We start from the raw sequence: 21,327 nt of genomic DNA on the forward strand, positions 1-21,327 counted from the left end.
TTTTCCTTTCTGCTTTGAAGCATGAACAAATTCTTCAGGGTTTAAGGGCTAAATTGCACGCTATGTTAAATGCAAAGTGTATAGTTGATCCAAACATTTTTTACTTTAATGTAAGCTTGCGAGGCCCTGATCCAGATCAGGACCATTGGGTGTTGGTATGGGGGGTTTAAACCTTCCCACTCGCCGCCCCCCCCCCCCCCCGAGCAGGGGTTAAAGAAAGGGGAAAAACCCTCCATTGACGCCAGTTGTATTTTTTTCTTTAGCCCCCACATGGGGGCTCAAGAAGGGGGAAGGTTTAATATCCCCGTGTGATCCAGATTTGGGCCTTCCACATTTAACAGTAAAGCAAAAAAACAATAACTAAGGGTCAGGTACATGCTATGCATTTAATGTAACGTGTTGTTTAGCCCTGAATATGCCTCTTCAGATATGTTGATGTGACTTTGATTAACATGCATAAGATGTTATTAGAATCCTGGGCATAACTGATTTCAGTTACATGAAAATTGTGACATTCTGTTCTTAGCAGTTCCAGATCTATAGAAAAATAATTGTTTCTGGTCCAACTCCTCTCTCTAAGTCACCATGTTTGATGGGCTTTTTAATGTTGCTGCTTTCTAGGATATCACTGCTATGGAAGAAGAGAAGGATCAGCTGATGAAGAGAGTGGAGCGTCTCAAGAAGCGAGTAAGTGAGTAGAGACAGGCTGCAGCCTGTGGGTGTCATTATCCTTGGATGGCAAGTTTGACTGGGGAATGCAAACAGGGATTAAGGCTAAGATGCTGTACTCCTGGGGAAGGAATCAAATGGCTAATGGGAGGAAAGGGAATCTTCTCCAGGCAGTGGTCCAAAACGTTGAAAGGCCTTGAGCCCAACACTTCAGTGTCATCTCCAATAAGTGTTGCATATGGGGAGGAAGTGTGGTGTGAATCTGTGAAACACACAATCTTACTTTAAGTGGTTCCTCAGCTATGTTGTGGTTAATGTGCACCACTTCTCCCTCTCTCCATAGGTGGAGACAGTGCAGAATCATCAGCGGATGCTTGAAACGGCTAGGCAGCTTCGAGTAGAAAAAGAGAGAGAGGAATCTCTTGCCCAGCAGAAGCAAGAGCAGAAAAACCAGGTATCTGTGCAAAAGCATACCAGTTAAAATCAGATTTTAAAAAACACACACCTTGTTCTGCTTTATAAAAGGACAGTTATAAATTGGTTTTAAAAGACACCAATGTTGTTATTGGGTGATAACACTCCTGTTTTACAGAGGTTTAAAGCTGTTCTCAGTATGCATTTCTATGTCGATTGTGGAGAAATTGGGGGTATTATGGATGCCTATTTCACTTCATATATTACATTTCTGTACTGCCCAAAGTTCTCGGGGGGGGGGGGGGTTACAAAGATTAAAAACCTTAAAAATAAAGTATTATGCATAATATAGAAACAGTTTAGCTACAAACATATAAACAGAGCAGACACATGCACACACATTCTCATATCCAAACAAAAACCTATCATATGCTGCTAAATGCTTGGGAGTAGAGGAAGGTCTTAACTTGCCACTGAAAAAGATAATAGTGTTGCCTGCCGCTAGGCGGGCGTCACTAGGGAGTTCATTCCATAATTGGGGGGCTGCCATTGAGAAGGCCCTCTGCCTTGTTGACACCCTCTGAGCCTCCCTTGGAGGAAGCACCTGGAAGAGGGCCTTCGGTGATGAGTGTAGTGTACAGGTAGGTTCGTGCTGGGAGCGACACTCTCTCAGGTATCCATATAAATTCATATATACTTCTGCATACCAGATGTTGGGGACAAAAGCAGGGAAGACAGCTGCCTTGAAGCCCTTCTTGTGAGTTTCCAGAGGCCTCTGACTGACCATGGCCAGAAACCAGGATGCTGGGTTAGGTGGGTAGACTTGCTGAGAAACCTCTGTTTCTGAAATGGAGCTCAAAAAGGCATTCTTGGGTGGAGTGAGAATCAGACCTTGGCCTGCTCATCTGAGGGCCACGTGCTCATCTGTTGACGTCTCTCAGAGAGGGCGCCTCCTCCAATGGATTGCCAGGCCCACCTCACAATTCCTGCCCTAAGTCAGCTCAACAGTAGAATAGGTTGCAGCATTATCTTGCCAGATCTGCTGATAGAAATGCTTTCTTATTACTTCCCCTTCGTGAAGTAAAGGGGAAGTAAAGGGGAAGTTTTTCCTTCCTTCGAAGGAAAAGGGCACATTGTGTGCTCTGTCAGTCCTTTCAGTAGAGTTTGCATAGATGTTTCCTCATTTTTTTGCATTATTTCGTTGTATGTGTATATATTTCCACAGATTAAGCTTATTAATAGATCTGTGCACATTTTCTAAGCTTTTTCATGCAGAGCAGAGGCTGCAAAGAGTCCAACTCCAGCTCAAGGATATGCGTCATGCAGCAGTGGATTCAAAGCCAGAAAGTAAGTAGGAGTTCTAAAATGTCCCCCCCCCCCCCCCGGTCTCCTGCCAAAACCCATGGAAGGACTTTTTAAGAAGTCAGAGAAATATATAATTTATACCCTTCCTGATTGTACGTTTTCATTTTAAAGATTTGGCTTGATGCAGGTTTACAGATTTCTGAAGTTCTGAATATATTTTAGCTCTGAACACTAAGATGTGCATGGCCAATAGCTGTATTATTGTTAATAATTTTAAGTTAACCCTTTGATCTTATTTCATAAATAAAACCAAAGAATGGGTAACTGCAACTGCGTTGGTTCCTTGTCCCTCCCTCGAGGCAGGGAGCTTTCTTTATGATTTTGTCACTCGGCAAAGTGCCATGCGCATTGATGGCCTTGTGTTGTTGTTGGTGGTGGTGGTGGGTGTGTGGGTGTTGGGGGGAGGTTGTTAGGAGGGCTTGTTTGTCTGTTTGAATTCTTTTGAGTCAGTCACAGTATTGGATTATCATGCATGGGTGTTGGTTTTTGTGTTATCTGAATCAAGACTTTTGTTCCATTTCAGACATTTCAACATTTAAGGTTCTATTCTTCTGATAAATCTCTCCATGAAAAGGAGAGCATTTTGTTACTAATACAAGTTTCTCTGATCTGGAAATGTCCAAAAGTAGAACATTCACAGAGACTGAAACAAAAGCCGCTTTACGCCAGTGGCTGGGGAACGTGAACAGGAGGGTGCTGCTGCACTCATGGCCTACTGGTGGGCTTTCCACAGACTGCTGGTTGGCCACTGGGTGAACAGCATGCTGGACTAGATAGGCCTTTGGTCTGTTCCAGCATTCGTACATAAAAGCCTGTCCAATGTGCTGCCCCATAGCATATTGGTGAGGCCAAGTGTGTGGTAGCAAGCCAGGAAGGAGGGTGAGAATTGGGTGGGGGGGGGGAAACAGCCACTTGGCCCTGATCCCGTGGTTCCTGAAATTGGGCCCTTGCTGGGCGTGGTCAGATTTTACTATGGGGAAGCAGCTCCCACAGTTTACCTGGTTGCAGTGGAGGGAGATATGCGACAGCAGGGCCCTCTCCCATCAGCTCTGCTGAGAGACGGGGTGATCTCTGGGGACACCCCTTCTCCCACAACGTCTGGCTCTAAGGAAGGAACCCTCGGATCCTGGCATTTGGGACTGTCCAGCTCTCTGAAGAACCACGCCAGCCACTTTTCTAGCTGATGTGGCTCTTCAGAGAGCACCACCACTCGCTCTGAGATGATCCGCAGAGCGGGCAGTGGCAATGGAGTAGGAAGGGAGAGGGGTAGTAGACGCAGTGGTGGAGGAGGTGGAGGGAGGGCAACAGCAGATTCTCCTGACGGGGTGAGGGAGCACACAATTCGCCCCTCCCCCCACTTCTCTACCAGAGATGGGGGAGTTACCCTGCCTCACGAGAGGGCCGGCCCTGGAGGAGGGAAACAAACAATCCAGGGACTGAGAAAACAAACTGCAGTTTGTTTGATTGTCTGCTAGACAAACCCTGGGTAGGGCAACAAACAATAGGTTAACCATCGGTTAGTGTAATGTGCGAACTAGGTCTAATGGAGGCGGAACCTGGGCTTGGACATCTGCTATGTCCCCTTTCGGCCAGCAGGACTCTTGAGGCACAGGGAAGCTACCATAAGAATACGCCTATTGGAAGGGAGGAAGGGAGGGGTGGGATGATTTAATATAATGCATTGAACAGGATGCAAAGCTGGGTTGATCCTTCAGCTGGGACTACTTTAATCAAAAAGCCCTCTTTTTGACCACAGCTACATTATAGTCGGACTGCCTGCTTATCCTAATCCATGTCCATTTCAGAGCTGAAGATTTGGCATTTTTATCCTCAATTAATTCTACTCACTTTCCCCCATCATTATTGGATTATGATATTTTTCTATGTGGGAGTAACGGGGGAGGCTGCCTAATTTTTGCTTTTGACTGAGCACTCAAGTCAGAACATTGTGTAAATTCCTACTCAGAACCACTTTGATCGCATTTTGGCTGTGTTATAGTAAACGAGGAGGCTTCTTTTAAGGAAAACCTTTGAATCCTAGATCTCAGACATTCCTCCTGATTTGCATCAATCAGTAAGAGAAGCCTTAAGCCCTGCCAGAAAATGTTGCCATTAAGGCTTTGTATGTTTTAAAAAATGTTTCAAATAAATCAGCTAAAAGGCAATGTATTACACTATTTTAAAAGTTAACTATTTAGTACTGTCTTCTCCTTGGTGTATAGCAAATCTGCAGTCCTCTGCATTATTTACCCACATATAAGCCCCACTGAAATAAATGGCTCTTCCTGCTAGTAACTTATGACAACATTGTACCCTAAGTAATTTGAAGATCAGTGTATTACGGTCCATCCAGAGTTAAGTACTTTGAAGTCTCATTGATTTCAATGGGAGAAATATGAGCAGGTGCTTAAATTAGTGGCCCTTGAAAGTGCTCCAGTTTATCTGGATCATGCCTAGTATTTTGGTTTACTTATGATTAGTATTAAAACAGTGGACAGTATCTAAAACTGTTGCTGCACTAGCAGGAACAACCGCTAATGCAACAGGGAAGTACCACTTGCTAATGCAACCCAGGAAACTTCCTGGCAGTGGTAGTTTTGGGGGTTGCTCTATCAAGTGCTACTTTCCCATTGCTCCAGCAGTTATTCCTGCTAGCACAATATGCTTAGAGCTACTGGATTGCCAGCAATGGATACTGCCCAATGGAATGAGTTTGCAGTCTCAACTGCTTGTTTGCTTTGTGTTTTTGTAAGCCCAGGATATGGCACACTATGTTTTTTTGGATGGTGACCACCAAGAGGGAGTGGTGAGAAACCATAACTCATTCTTCAGTCAACAAGATAGGGCTCATTTTGCTGATGAATTCTCTCTCCTGGCAAAAATAATAGCTGATGCTTACGATGTCAACAGAATGACTTAGTTGTTTGGTCCTTGTCCACAGTACAGAATTCTCTTTGTTGGCATTTCTATGAGGATTAGAGGAGTTAGCTTTATAAATATTGATGATAAGCAAGAATAACTGGTAATGGATTTCAGTTTTTCTTACCAGTTCAACCCTTACTGGTGCAGGGTTAGATGTGTTCCTGATAATATAAACAGGTATGCTGACTTCTGCATTGAAGTTAGTGATACCAACTAGTGCCTATTTCCATAGAAAGGGAGATCTGGTGTGGGGGCTCTTGCAAAGAATTCACGTAGAGGACTGTTCCACATTGTCATATGTGTGTGTCCCTCTCCCACAACTCCTTAACAATTGAATCTTCTCATGATTTGCAACGACAGACAACCCATTTGGTAACAGCTCAGAAATTAACTGTTTTATTGTTGTAGCATGAGTTTTCATCATCCAAGAGCATCCTGAATCTGGTGAAGTAGGCTTTTGCCTGCAAGAGTCTACAGCACTCCTTTGGTGTGCTTCAGGGTGGAAATATGTGCCATCTCAACAAACATGTGTTCCCAAACTTGTGTTTGCCAAAGTAATGTAAGTGTGCTGGGGGCTTGGGGGGTAGCATTTGAAAGCAAGAACTGGCAGCTGAGAGAGGGGATGTTTAACCCTTCCTGAATCTTGAGTTGGACTTATTTCTGGTCTTGGGCCAGGTATGGAGTGGGTGCGAAGGTATAAGCCCACAGGAGCTGGGATAGAGGGAGAGGGACTGGTAGGAGAAAACTGGTGGGAAGCATGAAGCACCTTCCTTTTTGCCTGCAGTTCTCCCCTGTAACATTAGCATTACAAGGCAAACACTGGGTTGGAACCCCCACGTTTGCCAAAAAACATGTTGTTTTGCCCTGTGTTCCATCTGAAATCTATGCCATTTCAGTGCATTTTGCATTTTCTGGATTGTTCCCCCCAGCTGTATTGTTACTTCTTTACTGCTTACTTAACGATGTGGTGGTGGTGTTTTTGTGTGTGTGCTTTTGGGGAGGGGTTGTGCACATACTAAAAGCACTCTAGAGACCTCTAGATCTCAGAAGAAAAGTGCCTTTTGACTTGAACTATTCTGCAGGCAATTTTGTTTGGACATATGCATTTATTAGCCTACGTATTGGGGGAGGTGTTGAAATTTCTAGCTGGGGCAAGTTCATTAATACAGTCTAGCAAGAAAGGATGGCTAGTTCCTGCATGTTTGACCAAGCTGCTAATTCACTCTTCCTGAACCTTTCTTATAACAATAAAAATATCTGAACGGAAAACATGATGAATAGCTATTAATAGCTTTTCACATGTAATTATGCCATTGGCAAAATGGGACTCGAATAAGCTTAAGGCCCTGAGCCAAGCACACTGTAAAGAGCATGTACGTAGAGATTTTATAAAGAAAACGTTACAAGTTTCTGAAGTGGATAATGGAAAGCCCTAAAGTGCACTTTTGTTCTCCTCTAGCCTGAGAATTTCTGAAAGGCAGAATTCTCTGAAAAAGTTCAATTAAGCTGCAGGTGGGGAGGGGCGGGGATTGGGTAACGTCTTTCCCCGCGTGACTAATCCCCAGAGGTTGGAAATATTTTACTCTCTGTATGCAACATCTAAAGTAGGCCATCCATTAATGTTTGTCTTTCTGTAGACCTAATAAATCAGTTTTGGGGTTTAAATTTCTTCTCTAGTCTCTGGCACCATCAGGAGATTTGGTGCATAGGGTTGTATCCAGTGTTAGGTCCCATTCATTTCAACAGATTTAGTAAGGCTAACATCTCAGATATATAATTCAAAGTTGGGAGTTAATTGGTCATCCCTTTTTGACTGCCTTCCCAATGACTGATTCCCTTCACTGGAAAGCTCTTGACACACAGATTCCATGAATAACAATGATTTTCACTATAATTCAAAGTTGGGACTTCATTTATGTCCATAAAGCTTTTTTTTTTTAAAGCATTAGCCTATTTTCTATAACAATGTACTATAAAGTTTTATTTTTTAATATCAAAAAATGTCAAGTATAATTAAACAAACAGAAATTAATTTCAAATTGGAGCAAAATGAAATATGAACACACAAAAAACTCTGTACACCTTTATAAACACAGGTGCAGGCCAAAGTTCAATGATATGCCAGTAAAATACGGTCTGTAAACATATCATGAAGGGATTCGGAGACATATGGTTAAAAGTAACCCAGTCGAAGTTTAGTTATTGCTCAGAAAGGAAGTCTCCAGCTATTAAATTTAATAAAGTAACATTTAAAAGTCTCTGTACACCGTTAGTTAAGTTAAGCCTTTTGTTAGACCTGATTTTTCTCTGCAAACTGTGTTCACGGGGAACCAGCTTGTTGCTACAGTCCATAGAGCTCAATATTTATTTTAGAAGACTTAAAAAAAACACAATTTTTTCTAATAATGTCTTCCGTTATATATTCAGCGCTCTCATCTCTCTGCTGAGGAGATCAGTTGTATCCCTATCTCATGCTTTGCTTATACGATAATTATAAATGCCTTGAAGAGAGACTTGTATATGTTTTGTTTTATTCACTCATTAATTTATTTCAATAAATTTATATTCCACTTTACTACTTAAAAGTATACCAGTAACAACAGCTGTTAGCAAATGAACATCATTAAAAAATTTAAAACAAAAGACAGAAATGCAGCTATAAACACAGCAGCTATCAGCAGTTCAACAGAAAATAAGTAGGAACATAGGAAGCTGCCTTATGTTGAGTCCATCTAACCCAGTATTGTCGATATTGACTGGCACCGGTTTTCCAGGGTGTCAGGCAGGATTCTTTCCTTCCCTACCAGGAGATGCCAGGAATTCAGCTTGGAAACCTTCTGCATGCAAAGCATGTGCTCTGCCACTGAGCCGTGGCCTTTCCCTTAACAGTATTTAAACCTGCAATTCATCCACTACTAGCTATATCAAAAGAATGCTAAAAATCCACTGTTTGCTGATAAATGATGGGGCAAGGCAGACTCCTTGGGACGGCATTCCACAACCTCAATGTCACAGCAGAGAAGGCCCTGTGGGTGTGGGTGTATTTTAGCTTGGCAAGTTACACTTTTTTCCCTCTGTGAAAAAGTATCTTTAACCAGCTTCCTAAAGTGAGAAGTTTATGAAAGGTCACTGGTTTAGGAGAAACTCCTTTAATGAATATTTAAAACATTTGTATGCTGCCCCTCAGTTGACCAAAGCTTTCAGGTCAGCTGGCATCAATCGTAAAAACAGTAAAACCCAGAATAACCTGGCAGAAACACTAAAAGCGGAAAGAACTGGTTTGTTGCTCAGTCGTTCAGTCGTGTCCGACTCTTCGTGACCCCATGGACCATAGCGCGCCAGGCCTTCCTGTCCTGTGTTCTCTCCCGGAGTGTGCTCAAGTTCATATTCATTGCATCGGTGATGCTATCTAGCCATCTCATCCTCTGCCGTCCCCTTCTCCTTTTGCCTTCAGTCTTTCCCAGCATCAGGGTCTTTTCCAGGGAGTTTTCTCTTCGCATTAGGTGGCCAAAATATTGGAGCTTCAGCGTCAGTATCTGTCCTTCCAATGAGCACTCAGGGTTGATTTCCTTTAGGACTGACTGATTTGACCTCCTTGCAGTCCAGGGGACTCATAACAGTCTTCTCCCGCACCACAGTTCGAAGGCATCCATTCTTCGGCGCTCAGCCTTCCTTATAGTCCAGCTCTCACAGCCATACATTACTACTGGGAAAACCATAGCTTTGATTAGACGGACCTTTGTCGGCAAGGTGATGTCTCTGCTTCTTACTGTGCTGTCTAGGTTGGCCATAGCTTTCCTCCCAAGGAGTAAGCGTCTTTTAATTTCATGGCTGCAGTTACCATCTGCGGAGCCCAAGAAAGTAAAATCTGTCACTGCTTCCATTTCTTCCCCTTCTATATGCCAGGAAGTGATGGGGCCAGATGCCATGATCTTCGTTTTTTTTAATGTTGAGTTTCAACCCAGCTTTTGCACTCTCCTCTTTCACCCTCAACAAGAGGCTCTTGAGATCCTCTTCGCTTTCTGCCATTAGGGTGGTATCGTCTGCATATCGGAGGTTGTTGATAATTCTCCCAGCAATCTTAATTCCGACCTGTGATTCATCCAACCTGGCGTTTCTCATGATGTACTCTGCATATAAGTTAAATAAGCAGGGTGACAATATGCAGCCTTGTCGTACTCCTTTCCCAATTTTGAACCACTCGATTGTTCCATGTCTGGTTCTTACTGTTGCTTCTTGACCCTCGTACAGGTTTCTCAGGAGACAGGTACGGTGGTCTGGTACTCCCATCACTTTAAGAATTTGCCACAGTTTGTTGTGATCCACACAATCAAAGGCTTTAGCGTAGTCAATGAAGCAGAAATAGACATTTTTCTGGAATTCTCTTGCTTTCTCCATGATCCAGCGGAAGTTGGCGATTTGATCTCTAGTTCCTCTGCCTCTTCGAAACCCCGCTTGTACTTCTGGTAGTTCTTGGTTCTCATACTGCTGAAGCCTAGCTTGTAGGATTTTGAGCATCACCTTGCTGGCATGTGAAATGAGTGCAATTGTGCGGTACTTTGAACACTCTTTGGCATTGCCCTTCTTTGGAATTGGAATGTAAACTGACCTTTTCCAGTCTTGCGGCCATTGTTGAGTGTTCCAAATTTGTTGGCATATTGAATGCAGCACTTTAACAGCATCATCTTTTAGGATTTTAAATAGCTCTGCTGGAATACTGTCATCTCCGCTAGCTTTGTTGTTACTAATGCTTCCTAAGGCCCACTTGACTTCACTCTCTAGGATGTCCGGCTCAAGTTCAGTGACGCTACTTGTAAAGCTTCATCAGACAGCCACTTGGCTTTCTTGCACTTCTTTTTCTTTGGGATGGATTTCGTTGCTGCCTCCTGAACAATGTTACGGACCTCCATCCATAGTTCCTCAGGCTCTCTGTCTATCAGGTCTAATCCCTTAAATCTATTCCTCACCTCCACTGTATATTCATAAGGGATATGATTTAGGTCATACCTGAATGGTTTAGTGGTTTTCCCTACATTCTTCAATTTAAGCCAAAATTTTGCAACAACAAGCTCATGATCTGAGCCACAGTCAGCTCCAGGTCTTGTTTTGACTGACTGTATAGAGCTTCTCCATCTTTGGCTGCAAAGGACATAATCAATCTGATTTCCATATTGACCATCTGGTGATGCCCATGTGTAGAGTCGTCTCTTGTGCTGTTGGAAAAGAGTGTTTGCTATGATCAGCGTGTTCTCTTGGCAAAACTCTATTAGCTTTTGTCCTGCTTCATTTTGTATACCAGGCCATGCCTGCCTGTTATCCCGGTGATTTCTTGACTTCCTACTTTAGCATTCCAATCCCCTATGATGAAGAGGACATCTTTTTTTGGTGTTAGTTCTAGAAGGTGTTGTAGGTCTTCATAGAACCGATCAATCTCAGCTTCTTCGGCATCAGTGGTTGGGACATAGACTTGAATTACTGTGATGCTGAATGGTTTGCCTTGGATTCGTCCTGAGATCATTCTATCGTTTTTGAGATTGTACCCCAGTACTGCTTTTCCCACCCTTTTGTTGACTATGAGTGCTACTCCATTTCTTCTACGGGATTCTTGCCCACAGTAGTAGATATGATGGTCACCTGAATTAAATTCGCCCATGCTTGTCCATTTTAGTTCACTGATTCCCAAGATGTCGATGTTCAGTCTTGCCATCTCATGTTTGACCACCTCCAGCTTACCTTGATTCATTGATCTTACATTCCAGGTTCCTAAACAATATTGTTCTTTACAGCATCGGATTTTCTTTTCACCATCAGACACATCCACAGCTGAGTGTCCTTTCGGCTTTGGCCCAGCCGCTTCACTCTTTCTGGAGCTACTTGGAAATACCCTCTGCTCTTCCCCAGTAGTATATTGGACACCTTCCGACCTGAGGGGCTCATCTTCTGGCGTCATATCTTTTAGCCTTGTGATACGTTCCATGGGGTTTTCTTGGCAAGAATAGTGGAGTGGGTTGCCATTTCCTTCTCCAGTGGACCACATTTTGTCAGAACTCTCCGCCATGACCTGTCTGTCTTGGGTGGCCCTGCACGGCATAGCTTATGGCTTCACTGAGTTACGCAAGCCCCTTCGCCACAACAAGGCACTGATCCATGAAGGGGAATAAAACTGGTAGAAACAATTAAAACCCTCAATTCAAAATCCGCTTAAGTAATATGCTGGAAGGCCTGTTCAAATAAGGTCTTTCCCTTGTGCTGTAGGGCGTCAGGTTTGGTGCCAAGCGTGCCTCCGTTTGCAGGTGCCGCAAGTGAGAAGGCTCATTCTCTAGTCGCCACCCACCTCACTGCAGGAGATGATGTGTCTGATTAGCCTGATAAGTCACTCAGTGAGTTCATGGCGAAGTGGGGACTAGAACCTGGGTCTTCCAAGTCCCAGTCCACCACTCCTACCACTACACCACACTGACTGTACTGTTGGTATTTGGGCCCCACACTTGGCTCCGTGAACACTCCGTTCATGAATTCCATGAACACTGGAATTCAGTCATTGGGTTGAAAGAGGTTCAACACACCTGCTTTAGTGGAGGTTTCCAAGAAATCTTTACGCTTAGCGCGTTGCAATAGTAGTCTAATCCAGAGGTTACCAGATCATGGATAAATTTGGCTGGGCTATCCTCGTCCAGGAGTGGTCACAGCTGGCGCACGAGTTTCAACAAGTGAAGAATAATCCATGCCACAGATGCCTCTTGGCCTCCCCTTATTATTAACGTTTTCTAGGCACTGTAAAAAAATTAAGAAATAACACAGTCCTTGCCCACAGGCATACAGTCCAGTAGAGATGATACAAAAGGGATGGAGAGGGAACAGTTTCCCATATAATGAGCTGGAAGGAAAACTTTCAAAGGACCCACCTTCCCCAGCAAATATGAAGAAATCCTTGGCAAAATCACATGTTGACAATAATTCATGGCCTATCTGAAGGAGAAGACCAACACCGCTTACTGTGTTGTACGTGCTTATCCATGTACTGTGTAAATTGCAACTCGGGAGACTTGCTCCTTGTTAGTCGACACAGAAATTAATGTAATTGACTGCTAAATAGTTTGGCTTAAATTACAGTTATTATAGTATGAAACCAAATTGCCGTCCTTGTTACTTTGTTTAGACGTGTTGATGTGGTGGTTTTTGTTTTCCCAGGCTTAATGAAGAGACTGGAAGAGGAGACAAAGTTCAATACATACTTGGTCTCTGAAAAATTTCCTCGAGAACTGGAATCGAAGAAGCAATTGCTGTACCTCTTGCAAAAAGTGGTTGCAGAGCCGGCAATGGGCCAGTCTGATCTCAATGAACTTGAAGCCAAAGTATGTTGACCAAAAAAAGATCCCCATGTTTAAGGGCTGAAGCAAGAGTATAGACAGCAGCAGATAGAATTCATATAGCTTATCTGCAATTAGAAAATCACTGATGGGTTTATTTTTTAAACGGCTCTTTCTTTATGCCCATGCAGTTGTTGTCTTAATTGCTTCACACTTCTGGGGGTGTTCAGTTTGCGTAGGGCTGTTTGTGGACGGCATCTGTTGGCACCCTGCTGAGTTATGGGAGAAAATAGTGCTTTGCACCCTGTTGAATGGCAGAGACTCTGATTGGAGGCTACAGTGTCATGTTTGCAGTAGTTGGGATGATGCTTGTGTGCATCTACTCGCCTGTGGACCTGGCATCCATAACAACTCCAGGCATTACAATACTGCATTCCCCATTTGAGGCAAACAGATTCTGTTTTGGGAGTGGGCTGGATATAATTGAACCATTGCTTTAAAATGTATATGACCGAGCACAACATACTTTCTGTTAGCCTGCAGTAAAAAAATTTTAATCTCTTATTTTATCTTAATTGGTATGCCCATCAATATTTTAACTTCTGATCTCTGCCTTAAATCACAATAATTTTTAAATCCTCCTTCCTTTTTCAAGCTGTTCGCTAACCCCAGCCCTACCGCATATGCACATGCACACATTACTCAAAGCTCATGAGGAAATTATATTGCTTACTTTGGTTTTGCATTAAAAAAGTTCATTGCTTCATCCCCTTATGTATTGGAGTAAGGCCCCTTTGGGACTTGCAGTGAGGTGGAGAATTTACGTTTGCATGCTCAGGGTGATTTGGCATTAGCGTGAAAGGAATAGTGTACATGTTTTAGATATTCCTTTTTTTTTGGTTTTTGGGTTAGATGGTAACTCTTTGGCTAATTTTGGCAGTAAAAGTTCATATAAAGATTTGCCTTCTTTATTGCAGCATTTGAAATGTTGAAACCTAGAGCTTGTCAAGAATCACTGATGTCTTTGATTGCACTACCATATCTTAATTGTCTTGGGGAAATCTAAACACGGGTAAAACAGAATATAAAATTTTCACACAGCTAATCTTGAATAGGTTCCAGATCTGCCTTGACATTTATCAGACATATGGAGAAGTAGCTAAGAGACACCCTGTTCTTCCACACAGCCAAAATTGGCCCTGTGGGTGAGCAAAATTGTATAACTTTCTCTGTCAGGATGAAGGTGGCAGGAGTCGGTGGGTTTCCTTCCTTATGTAGGTGTGCTGCACCAATGTTGTGGGAGAGCACAACTATTCTAAGGTATTTTATATATATATATATATATATATAGAGAGAGAGAGAGAGAGAGAGAGAGAGAATTCAGTGTTCTGTTCTAGGTTTGGGGGCTTTTAGAGTATTCCTAGATAGTTATCAACCATCTATAAAGTTGGGATTAAGGCTTCAGTTATGAGCTAAGCTGAATGGATGGCCCCAGTACAGCTAAATTTAATTGTGAGTAATTGCCATTCAAGTTATACAGAACAAGTCTGTTGCAACTAACTCAAGCCCCATTGCTTTCAGTGGACCTACAGCCCAGTTCTATAAATACATGTCTATTCAGAAGTAAGACCCACTGAGTTCAGTGGGCCTTTCTCCTAGTTCAGTGGGCATAGGATTATAGCTTTAGTCACAATGAGTTTTTATTGGATTGGGGCCTATATCAGCACAGTGTCTTCCTGCTCTATGTTTCTCAAAGATTTTAGAGATTTCAAGCTAGGAATTAGAGCTTAAAATCGTTGTGTGAGTCAACGTTTTGGAACTGTTTTAAAAAGCCTACAAGCCTTGCCATCTGCCATGATCTAGGCCTTGTGTAAGCATCACTTTTTAATTTATGGCTTGTGTTAATATATTTAATTGGTTTTATCTGCTCTTCTTTTTTTTGTTAATTGGCTTTTTAAAATGTGTTTTGTTTTGTTTTAATTATTATCGCTGTTAGCCAGCTTGGGTACTATGGAGCTGTTTGGACATAACGCAATTTGGTGGCAATTTGTGGGTTAATTAACTATTTAACCCGTAATTAATTGCTGGGATGTGCGCCGCATGTGAGCAGCTTCTCATTTCCAGTAACAACCCTCAAATGCGGCATTTGAGGGTTGTTACTGTGACGGCTTGTTCTTGGGTTAACTTGGGGTTGTTTAACCAAAGAACAACCCCAAATTCCCAGGTTTGGATGTTACAGTAACAACCCTTGAATGTGGCATTCCAGAGTTGTTAAAGCACACAGGAAGTGGCTCGCATGTGGCACGCAGCCAAAAGCTGCTGTTACATCTGAACACGGTCCATATGTAGAAGTGCAGGATATATATTGAAACAGTGGCCTGGTTCAGATGTCACAACAACCCAGGTTTTTTTTTAAAAAATCCTGGGTTGTTGTGAACTAACCCAGAGCAAGCATGCTGGTTTCTGCCACTGTATTGCTCCCGCATGGGTTAAACAACCCAGGGATGCTCTGTCCCTGGGTTGTTAAGTATGATGTGGGAACCAGAAATTCTGGTTTGTTGGGGGAGAGACAACCTAGAATTCCCAGTTTGTGCATCAGACTTATCAACCTGGGACAGAGTGTCCCTTGGTTGTGTAGCTCCTCCTCCTTACAGCAGGAAGCACCAGATGGTGGGAACCAGCACACTCGCTTGGTCCCACTTCGTTCACAACAACCCAGGGTTTAAAAAAAAACCTAGGTGGTTGTGATGTGCAAACCGGTCAATACATGAAATAAATAAAAATAACCCAACTGGATCAGACCAAGGATCCATCTAGTCCAGCAACTTGTTTCTCACAGTGGCCAACCAGGTGCCTCTGGGAAGCCCACAAGCAAGACTTAAAGCAATAGCAAAGGGAACGTTCATGTGACTCAGGGTAACTGATCCCCTGTCAAACCTTTGATTTAATGTATACTATTGTTGTGTATGGCACTCCAAGGACTCTTTTGAAACAGAACTGCCTATGCATCATCTGAATGCCCTGAAATAGATTCTGGGGGCTATCCCAGGATGACTTTGTATCCTGGGGTACCCTTTTTGTATTCATGAGCTGCAAATGTCCCTTTGACACAATGTCCTCTCGTTCATGATACACTGAAAGAATACAGAGTCCTTAACTATTGTATATTGACTTGAGTTCTTAAAAAGTGTGAAATTCACTCCAAATATGTCTGTCCCCCGCCCACAATTTGAGAAGATTGTGGACTTAATGGAATCTTGTGCCCTCTGTGAACCTATATCCTTCTTCCCGGGTTGTGTGTGTGTGTGTTTAAACTCATGTAGAAAATTATATAGGGATGTTGGTATTTGGACAACTTTCATGTGCAAAGCCATGAGCCTCTGAAAGAAGAGAATTCACTTCCAAGGTCCAGTTCATGATACGATCTATAAATCTGAGACATTCCTCCAATATAACAGTTTCTAGAAGGGTAACCCTAAGAGTCTGTTTTGCAGCAAAAACAACAAGGAGCCCTCATAGCCCCCTTAAGGCCAATGGAGTTGTTAGTATTTAAGGTGCTACGAGGCTCCCCTTCTTTTTAGTCCAATATATCGTTGAGCCAGAAGCAAATTAGCAGGTATCGGGGAACTTAATGTGGTTCACAGCCAACACCACCAGGCTACCTAAGCAGAAGTATAGTGAGCTAGAGTGAAATGGACATCCTTACAAGAGTGGGTTTGTGGTGGTTCATGTCTGATTAAAATGTCCTGATATATATCCTGCCATACCTCAGGGGCTCAGTGCTGATTGCAAAAGCTGGCTGCGAAAGAGAAGAGTCGCCATCTTTTTCTAAATACAAATTGGAACAAACAGACCCAGGAAACAAATGAGAAGGAATTTAAAAATATTAATCTAGTTACTTGCCAGGTGCTTCACAGTGTAGCTGTTAGTATATCACAATTTTTTAGTAATTTTGTGGAAATTAGGCTTGTTTAGGTTGGTGACTGAATGCAACGTTCACACAAAGACACATTTTAGCAGAATGGGGCCACCATGCTCTTTGCACTTTGGTTTGGACAGTTTGCTCACTCACATAGGATATAACCTCTAAACTGGGAGGCTGAAGTTTACCTAAATCAACAAGGGGTAGTTGCTATTGTCTTTCTTCAGACACCCTGTGTTGTTTTGGAAAAGCTGCTTAAAATTTGGTGTATTGTGCACACTCATTTATATATCTCGTATAAAATATATTACTGACTGTTGTAAGGTTGCTTCAAAGCTTTATTATTATATAACATAATTTCATCTCTTCTCCTCCTCCTCCTCCTCCTCCTCATCACTATAAGACTAAGTAGTAAGATTTTTGGTTGGTTAAACTGTTAAGCTTTATTATTACTATTATATTCTAACTTAAGGGCAATATATGGTTACTGGGAATGAATTGTAGGCCTGCTTCCTTGCTATGAGACTGATGATATGATATTGAAATGTAAGGTTGATTATTAAATTGTAATATTGGTAATGTTATAGGTATAGTTTTTAAAGTAGAATGGGATCTGAAGCCCGTGTGTATTGGAGTTTAAATGTAACCCTTTAAAAAAGAAAAAGAAAAAAATCCTTTTTTTCCCCCCTTTTCTTTCCCTTTCTTCTCCTTTTTGTTATTGTTGTGACCTCCTAAGAATATTGTATTGTTGGGAAACTGTACTTATTGATCAGGTTGTTGGTATTGTTTATTTCATTTATAAAGACAAAAATAAATAAAAAGTATTTTCCAAAAAAAAAAGAAAAGGAAAAGCTGGTTAAAATTTCTGGACCTGTTTTTTAAAACTTAGATGTAACACTAATTCATTTGACTCCACCACTGAGATTTAAACCCGTTTCTGGGACTCACTTCTGTTTCCAAATAGAGTACTCTTGTTCCGGTAGAGTAAAATGACTTCATTTTGCATTGCCTATGAAAACGGTCTCTTCTCAAATGTTTTAATTTGTTACTCCAGATAAATGAGATCAACACACAAATAAATCAGTTGATTGAGAAGAGGATGATGAAATATGAACCAATCGATAGTAAATTTTCAATGTACCGGCAACAGGTAAGAATGAAATCCTTGCAAAGCAGCATATGGAGGAATTAAACTTTGTACAGTAAACTCCTGAGGTGAACTACAACTTATTGTCAGTAGCCTCCAAGACATTTAATTTTGCTGATACCTTGGTATGTCTCTACAGATTTGACAATAGATAGTTTGTATGATGGCTCCAGAATCAGTGGTCAAAATGTTAAATTTGATACATTAAAAAAGGTATGATTTTAGCTTGCAGATGTGACCTGAAGCCTCTTGTTTTTCTCTGCGATGTGTTACAAGGTTAAGAATGCTACATAATGTGCTGATACAAGAGACCAGCTGGCTCCTAATATAAAGTGCTGACGTCCCTTGGATGAGTCATTCCAGGAATTTGGAGCACTCCTCTTAGTCAAAAACATGTGGCAGTCCTTGCTCTGCTCCACAGGGTGCTTTCGTCAGCTTTGCAAGAGCACCCCATGCGTTTTTAACACAATTTGTCACCATGGGCCCAGTTTGGAGATGCGAAGGGCTTGGATAACACACAGGCTGAATCATCTGTGAGAGAGAGGATACAGAAAGCTTTTTAATCCAGTGTGTGGAGGCTAACTCCCAAAGCTACCTACACAATTGCATGCTCCACATTCTAAATTAGTAAAAACAGTGGGCTTGTGTTTGATTTGAAGGACCTTGTAACATAAGATGATGCTTCCGCTTGACCTGTAGTGTTTTGGTTCTTGATATACAGCTAAGTTCTGAATAGTATTTCTTCTTATATTAGATGGTACTAAATATGCAGCACAAAAGATAATATGAAAGGCGCCTCCTGGTGTTTTTTAATGTAATTTTTTATCCCAAGGAGACATGAACGAAATAAAATTATCCATGAATGGCTATCTTTCATTATATCGTATGTCACCACTTAAGTCAGATTCTGTATTTCCACAGTCTGCGCAGTGACCTCATGCAGACTTGCTAATGTGTGATGGGTGGCGGGCCTAACTCTGTAGCAGAGAGCATGCCTTGCATTTGTAACACCCCAGGTTCAATCCCTGGCATTTCCAGTTAAATGCTATAAGCTGCCTTGAGTGATGGTGGAAAGGCAAGATAAAAATGTTTTAAAGAAACAAACGATCTTGGATAGCAGGGATGCAAAGGACTTCCAAAAATGGCCATCCATCGAAATGCTATTCCAGTATTGTTTCTGTGGACTTAGCATTGCCACCCTTACCATTTTCTAGTATGGAGTGAGCCATACCACCAGTAGAGAACGTGGATGTTACATTTCTTTGCTGTAGAAATGGGATTAGTATCTGGAAATTTCTGAAACAACGCCAGTTCAAAAGAACAGTACGATGTGCATCCTCCTGAAGAAAATGTGTATCTCAACAGCCACACTTCTCGGGTCTATCGATGAAATTAAAAACAGCTGTTTTCCCTGTGACAAGCCACATGTTTTTTTCTGGTGGTTTTTTGGAGACAATCTAGCATAGGTGAATGTTGTCTACTTTTTGACGTCTTATAGTTCCTTTCTGTCTTAACTTGTGTGCTGCATATTTCTGTAAGCAGGTGTAAGGTTAGGCTGTGAACATCCCCATGATGACCCCAGCAAAATAACTGCAGAGTCTTGCTTGCCATTGCTATATACATCCGTTCCCAAAACAGTTTTAAAGATGGATACAGGGGAAGCATCAGAGGCTGGTCTTGAAATTGTGATTGTTTGAGCACCTGTGGTAATTGGGATCCCAGGGCATGGCCTCCAGCACATAATGCAGCCACGTTGCTGAAGACGATCCAGTCTGGGTCTGGTCAACTCCTGCATGAGAGGCTGCTTGGAAATCCCGTGATGCCCCCCATCTTAAATTCTATGCTGGAAGAAATAAATAGAAGTATTTTATTTACGCAGTTCAGTGAGAGTTTGCAGCACATGACCCCCTGCCCATGGGGAGGAGGAATTGCTTCTAGGTAACAAGGCAGCAAAGTCTTTATACTAGGAAGCACTTAGTCCTCTTCTCTTTTTGAGGCTGTTATGTGCTCAAAATAACTACCATAAATATGTGTGGGCAAGCAGGCCCTTGTGCTAGTAATTTCTGAGGATTGAGTTGCAAGTCTGTCTTGAGTGCCAGCTTCCTGGGCCTCAATCGCGTCTGCTCTTTCCATTGCGTTACCCCACCTGTAATGTTTACACTTGCCCTACACGCTGTGCCGGTGATGATGGATCTGCATCGCCCCCACAGGCCTCCATAATTTCCCGGAAGAAGGCAGCCAAGGCAGAGGAACTTCAGGATGCTAAGGAGGAGCTGTCCAACTTGGAGAGGCAAATGCTGCAAAAGTCAAGCCAAGCCCGGGAGTTGAATGGTGCAGAGGTTTTGAAAGGGGATGAGGTAAGTGCAAGGCCAGCACAAGGAGAGAAAATGAAACAGGTTGTGAAGGAGTTTTTTTTTACACGCACATGCTGCATTCCAGCAATGGAGATCTTTGTGCGGATTGGGAACTGCACAGTCAGCCAATGTGGGTGAACAGGCTGCTTTGGGAAATCCTCTCAGTTTCAGAAGTGGTTTGCTGTGTTGCCTGGAAGGCTGATGTTAGAAAATCGCAAGCCCAAAACCCCTTCCTGCACCCAGATGTTGCATGGCTTTGCATCTTGGCCTGTGTATTTAACTCTTGCCATGTTTTGCATGAACTCCCAAGGACAACTGGTTAGCACATACTACCTTGGCCGTGTCGCTCTTGCATTAAGAGTTGGGTGAACTGGTTCTTAAAAAAGAAGACGCCCTCTCAAAGTGGTGCAAACTCAGGCCTTGGCAGCCACGTGCAGCTCACAGGCAGTAAAAACAGAGGTGTCTTTATCCTGCTTTTAGAGCTACGTTTGGGTCTGGGAGCAGATGGAGGCAACAGCAACCCACGTTATCTTAGGATTGTGGGACAGGCTCGGGGTGGCAGGGAGAGGAGTGAGATGAATAGGTACAGAAAAAGTTGGGAGGAATTAAGAGGCAGGGCTTCTGAGGTGGACAGTTCAAGGAGGAGAAAGCAGCAGGAACTTTCTGAATGTGAAGAACTTAAGCTAAGAGTTTTGGCCATCCTTGCCATACTTTCATCTCTGTCTGAAATCAAGGGCACTATTTCCCATACCAAATATGGCTTCAGCAGTTGGTCTTTGCAACATAAGACAGCGAGATGACAAACCCTTGAGATTAGATTCCTTAAAGGAAAATTACATTCTGAGGCTGAGCTCCCATAGAAGATTTGGCACCTCATGCCCTTTTCTGTGGCAACTCTGTTATTTTCTGTTTTTCTGTAAACCTGCTTAACCCAGGGTTTTTGTTTCTATCCTCCTGTATAGTAGACTAGCTTGAGATCCATACCGAACCTTTGTTTTAGTTAAATTTGACAGCAGACGCTCTGCACTTCGTGACATTTGGGCTATTGAGAAAGCAGTGATTAATTACCCAGCAGCCAGGTGTTGCAAGAGAGCCTGCAAGCCACAAAGGCTTTGCTTTATCTGTTGCATGTTCGCTGTATTGTAAAGTACACACACAAAAAGGGCTCCACGTTGTCAACGAAACCTGACGGGAACAATCTGTTGACTAGCTAGATTGTTAAGA

At 42.5% G+C, this 21,327-nt stretch overlaps 1 protein-coding gene across 5 annotated transcripts in view; it reads left to right on the forward strand.

Moving 5' to 3' along the window:
* Window positions 1–21,327, forward strand: part of IFT81 (intraflagellar transport 81) — a 56,197-nt gene that overhangs the window by 10,322 nt on the left and 24,548 nt on the right. For all 5 annotated transcript variants that reach the window (XM_084820332.1, XM_084820335.1, XM_084820333.1 and 2 more), the window contains exons 6-11: window positions 622–687; window positions 1,013–1,123; window positions 2,346–2,430; window positions 12,562–12,725; window positions 17,657–17,752; window positions 19,960–20,106. In XM_084820332.1, the coding sequence (XP_084676458.1) occupies window positions 622–687; window positions 1,013–1,123; window positions 2,346–2,430; window positions 12,562–12,725; window positions 17,657–17,752; window positions 19,960–20,106 (669 nt within the window). The remainder of the gene's footprint in view (window positions 1–621; window positions 688–1,012; window positions 1,124–2,345; window positions 2,431–12,561; window positions 12,726–17,656; window positions 17,753–19,959; window positions 20,107–21,327) is intronic.

This window comes from Heloderma suspectum, chromosome 13, assembly GCF_057233095.1.
Source record: "Heloderma suspectum isolate Gila_16-S chromosome 13, 16-S_ref, whole genome shotgun sequence".
Taxonomy (NCBI): domain Eukaryota; kingdom Metazoa; phylum Chordata; class Lepidosauria; order Squamata; family Helodermatidae; genus Heloderma; species Heloderma suspectum.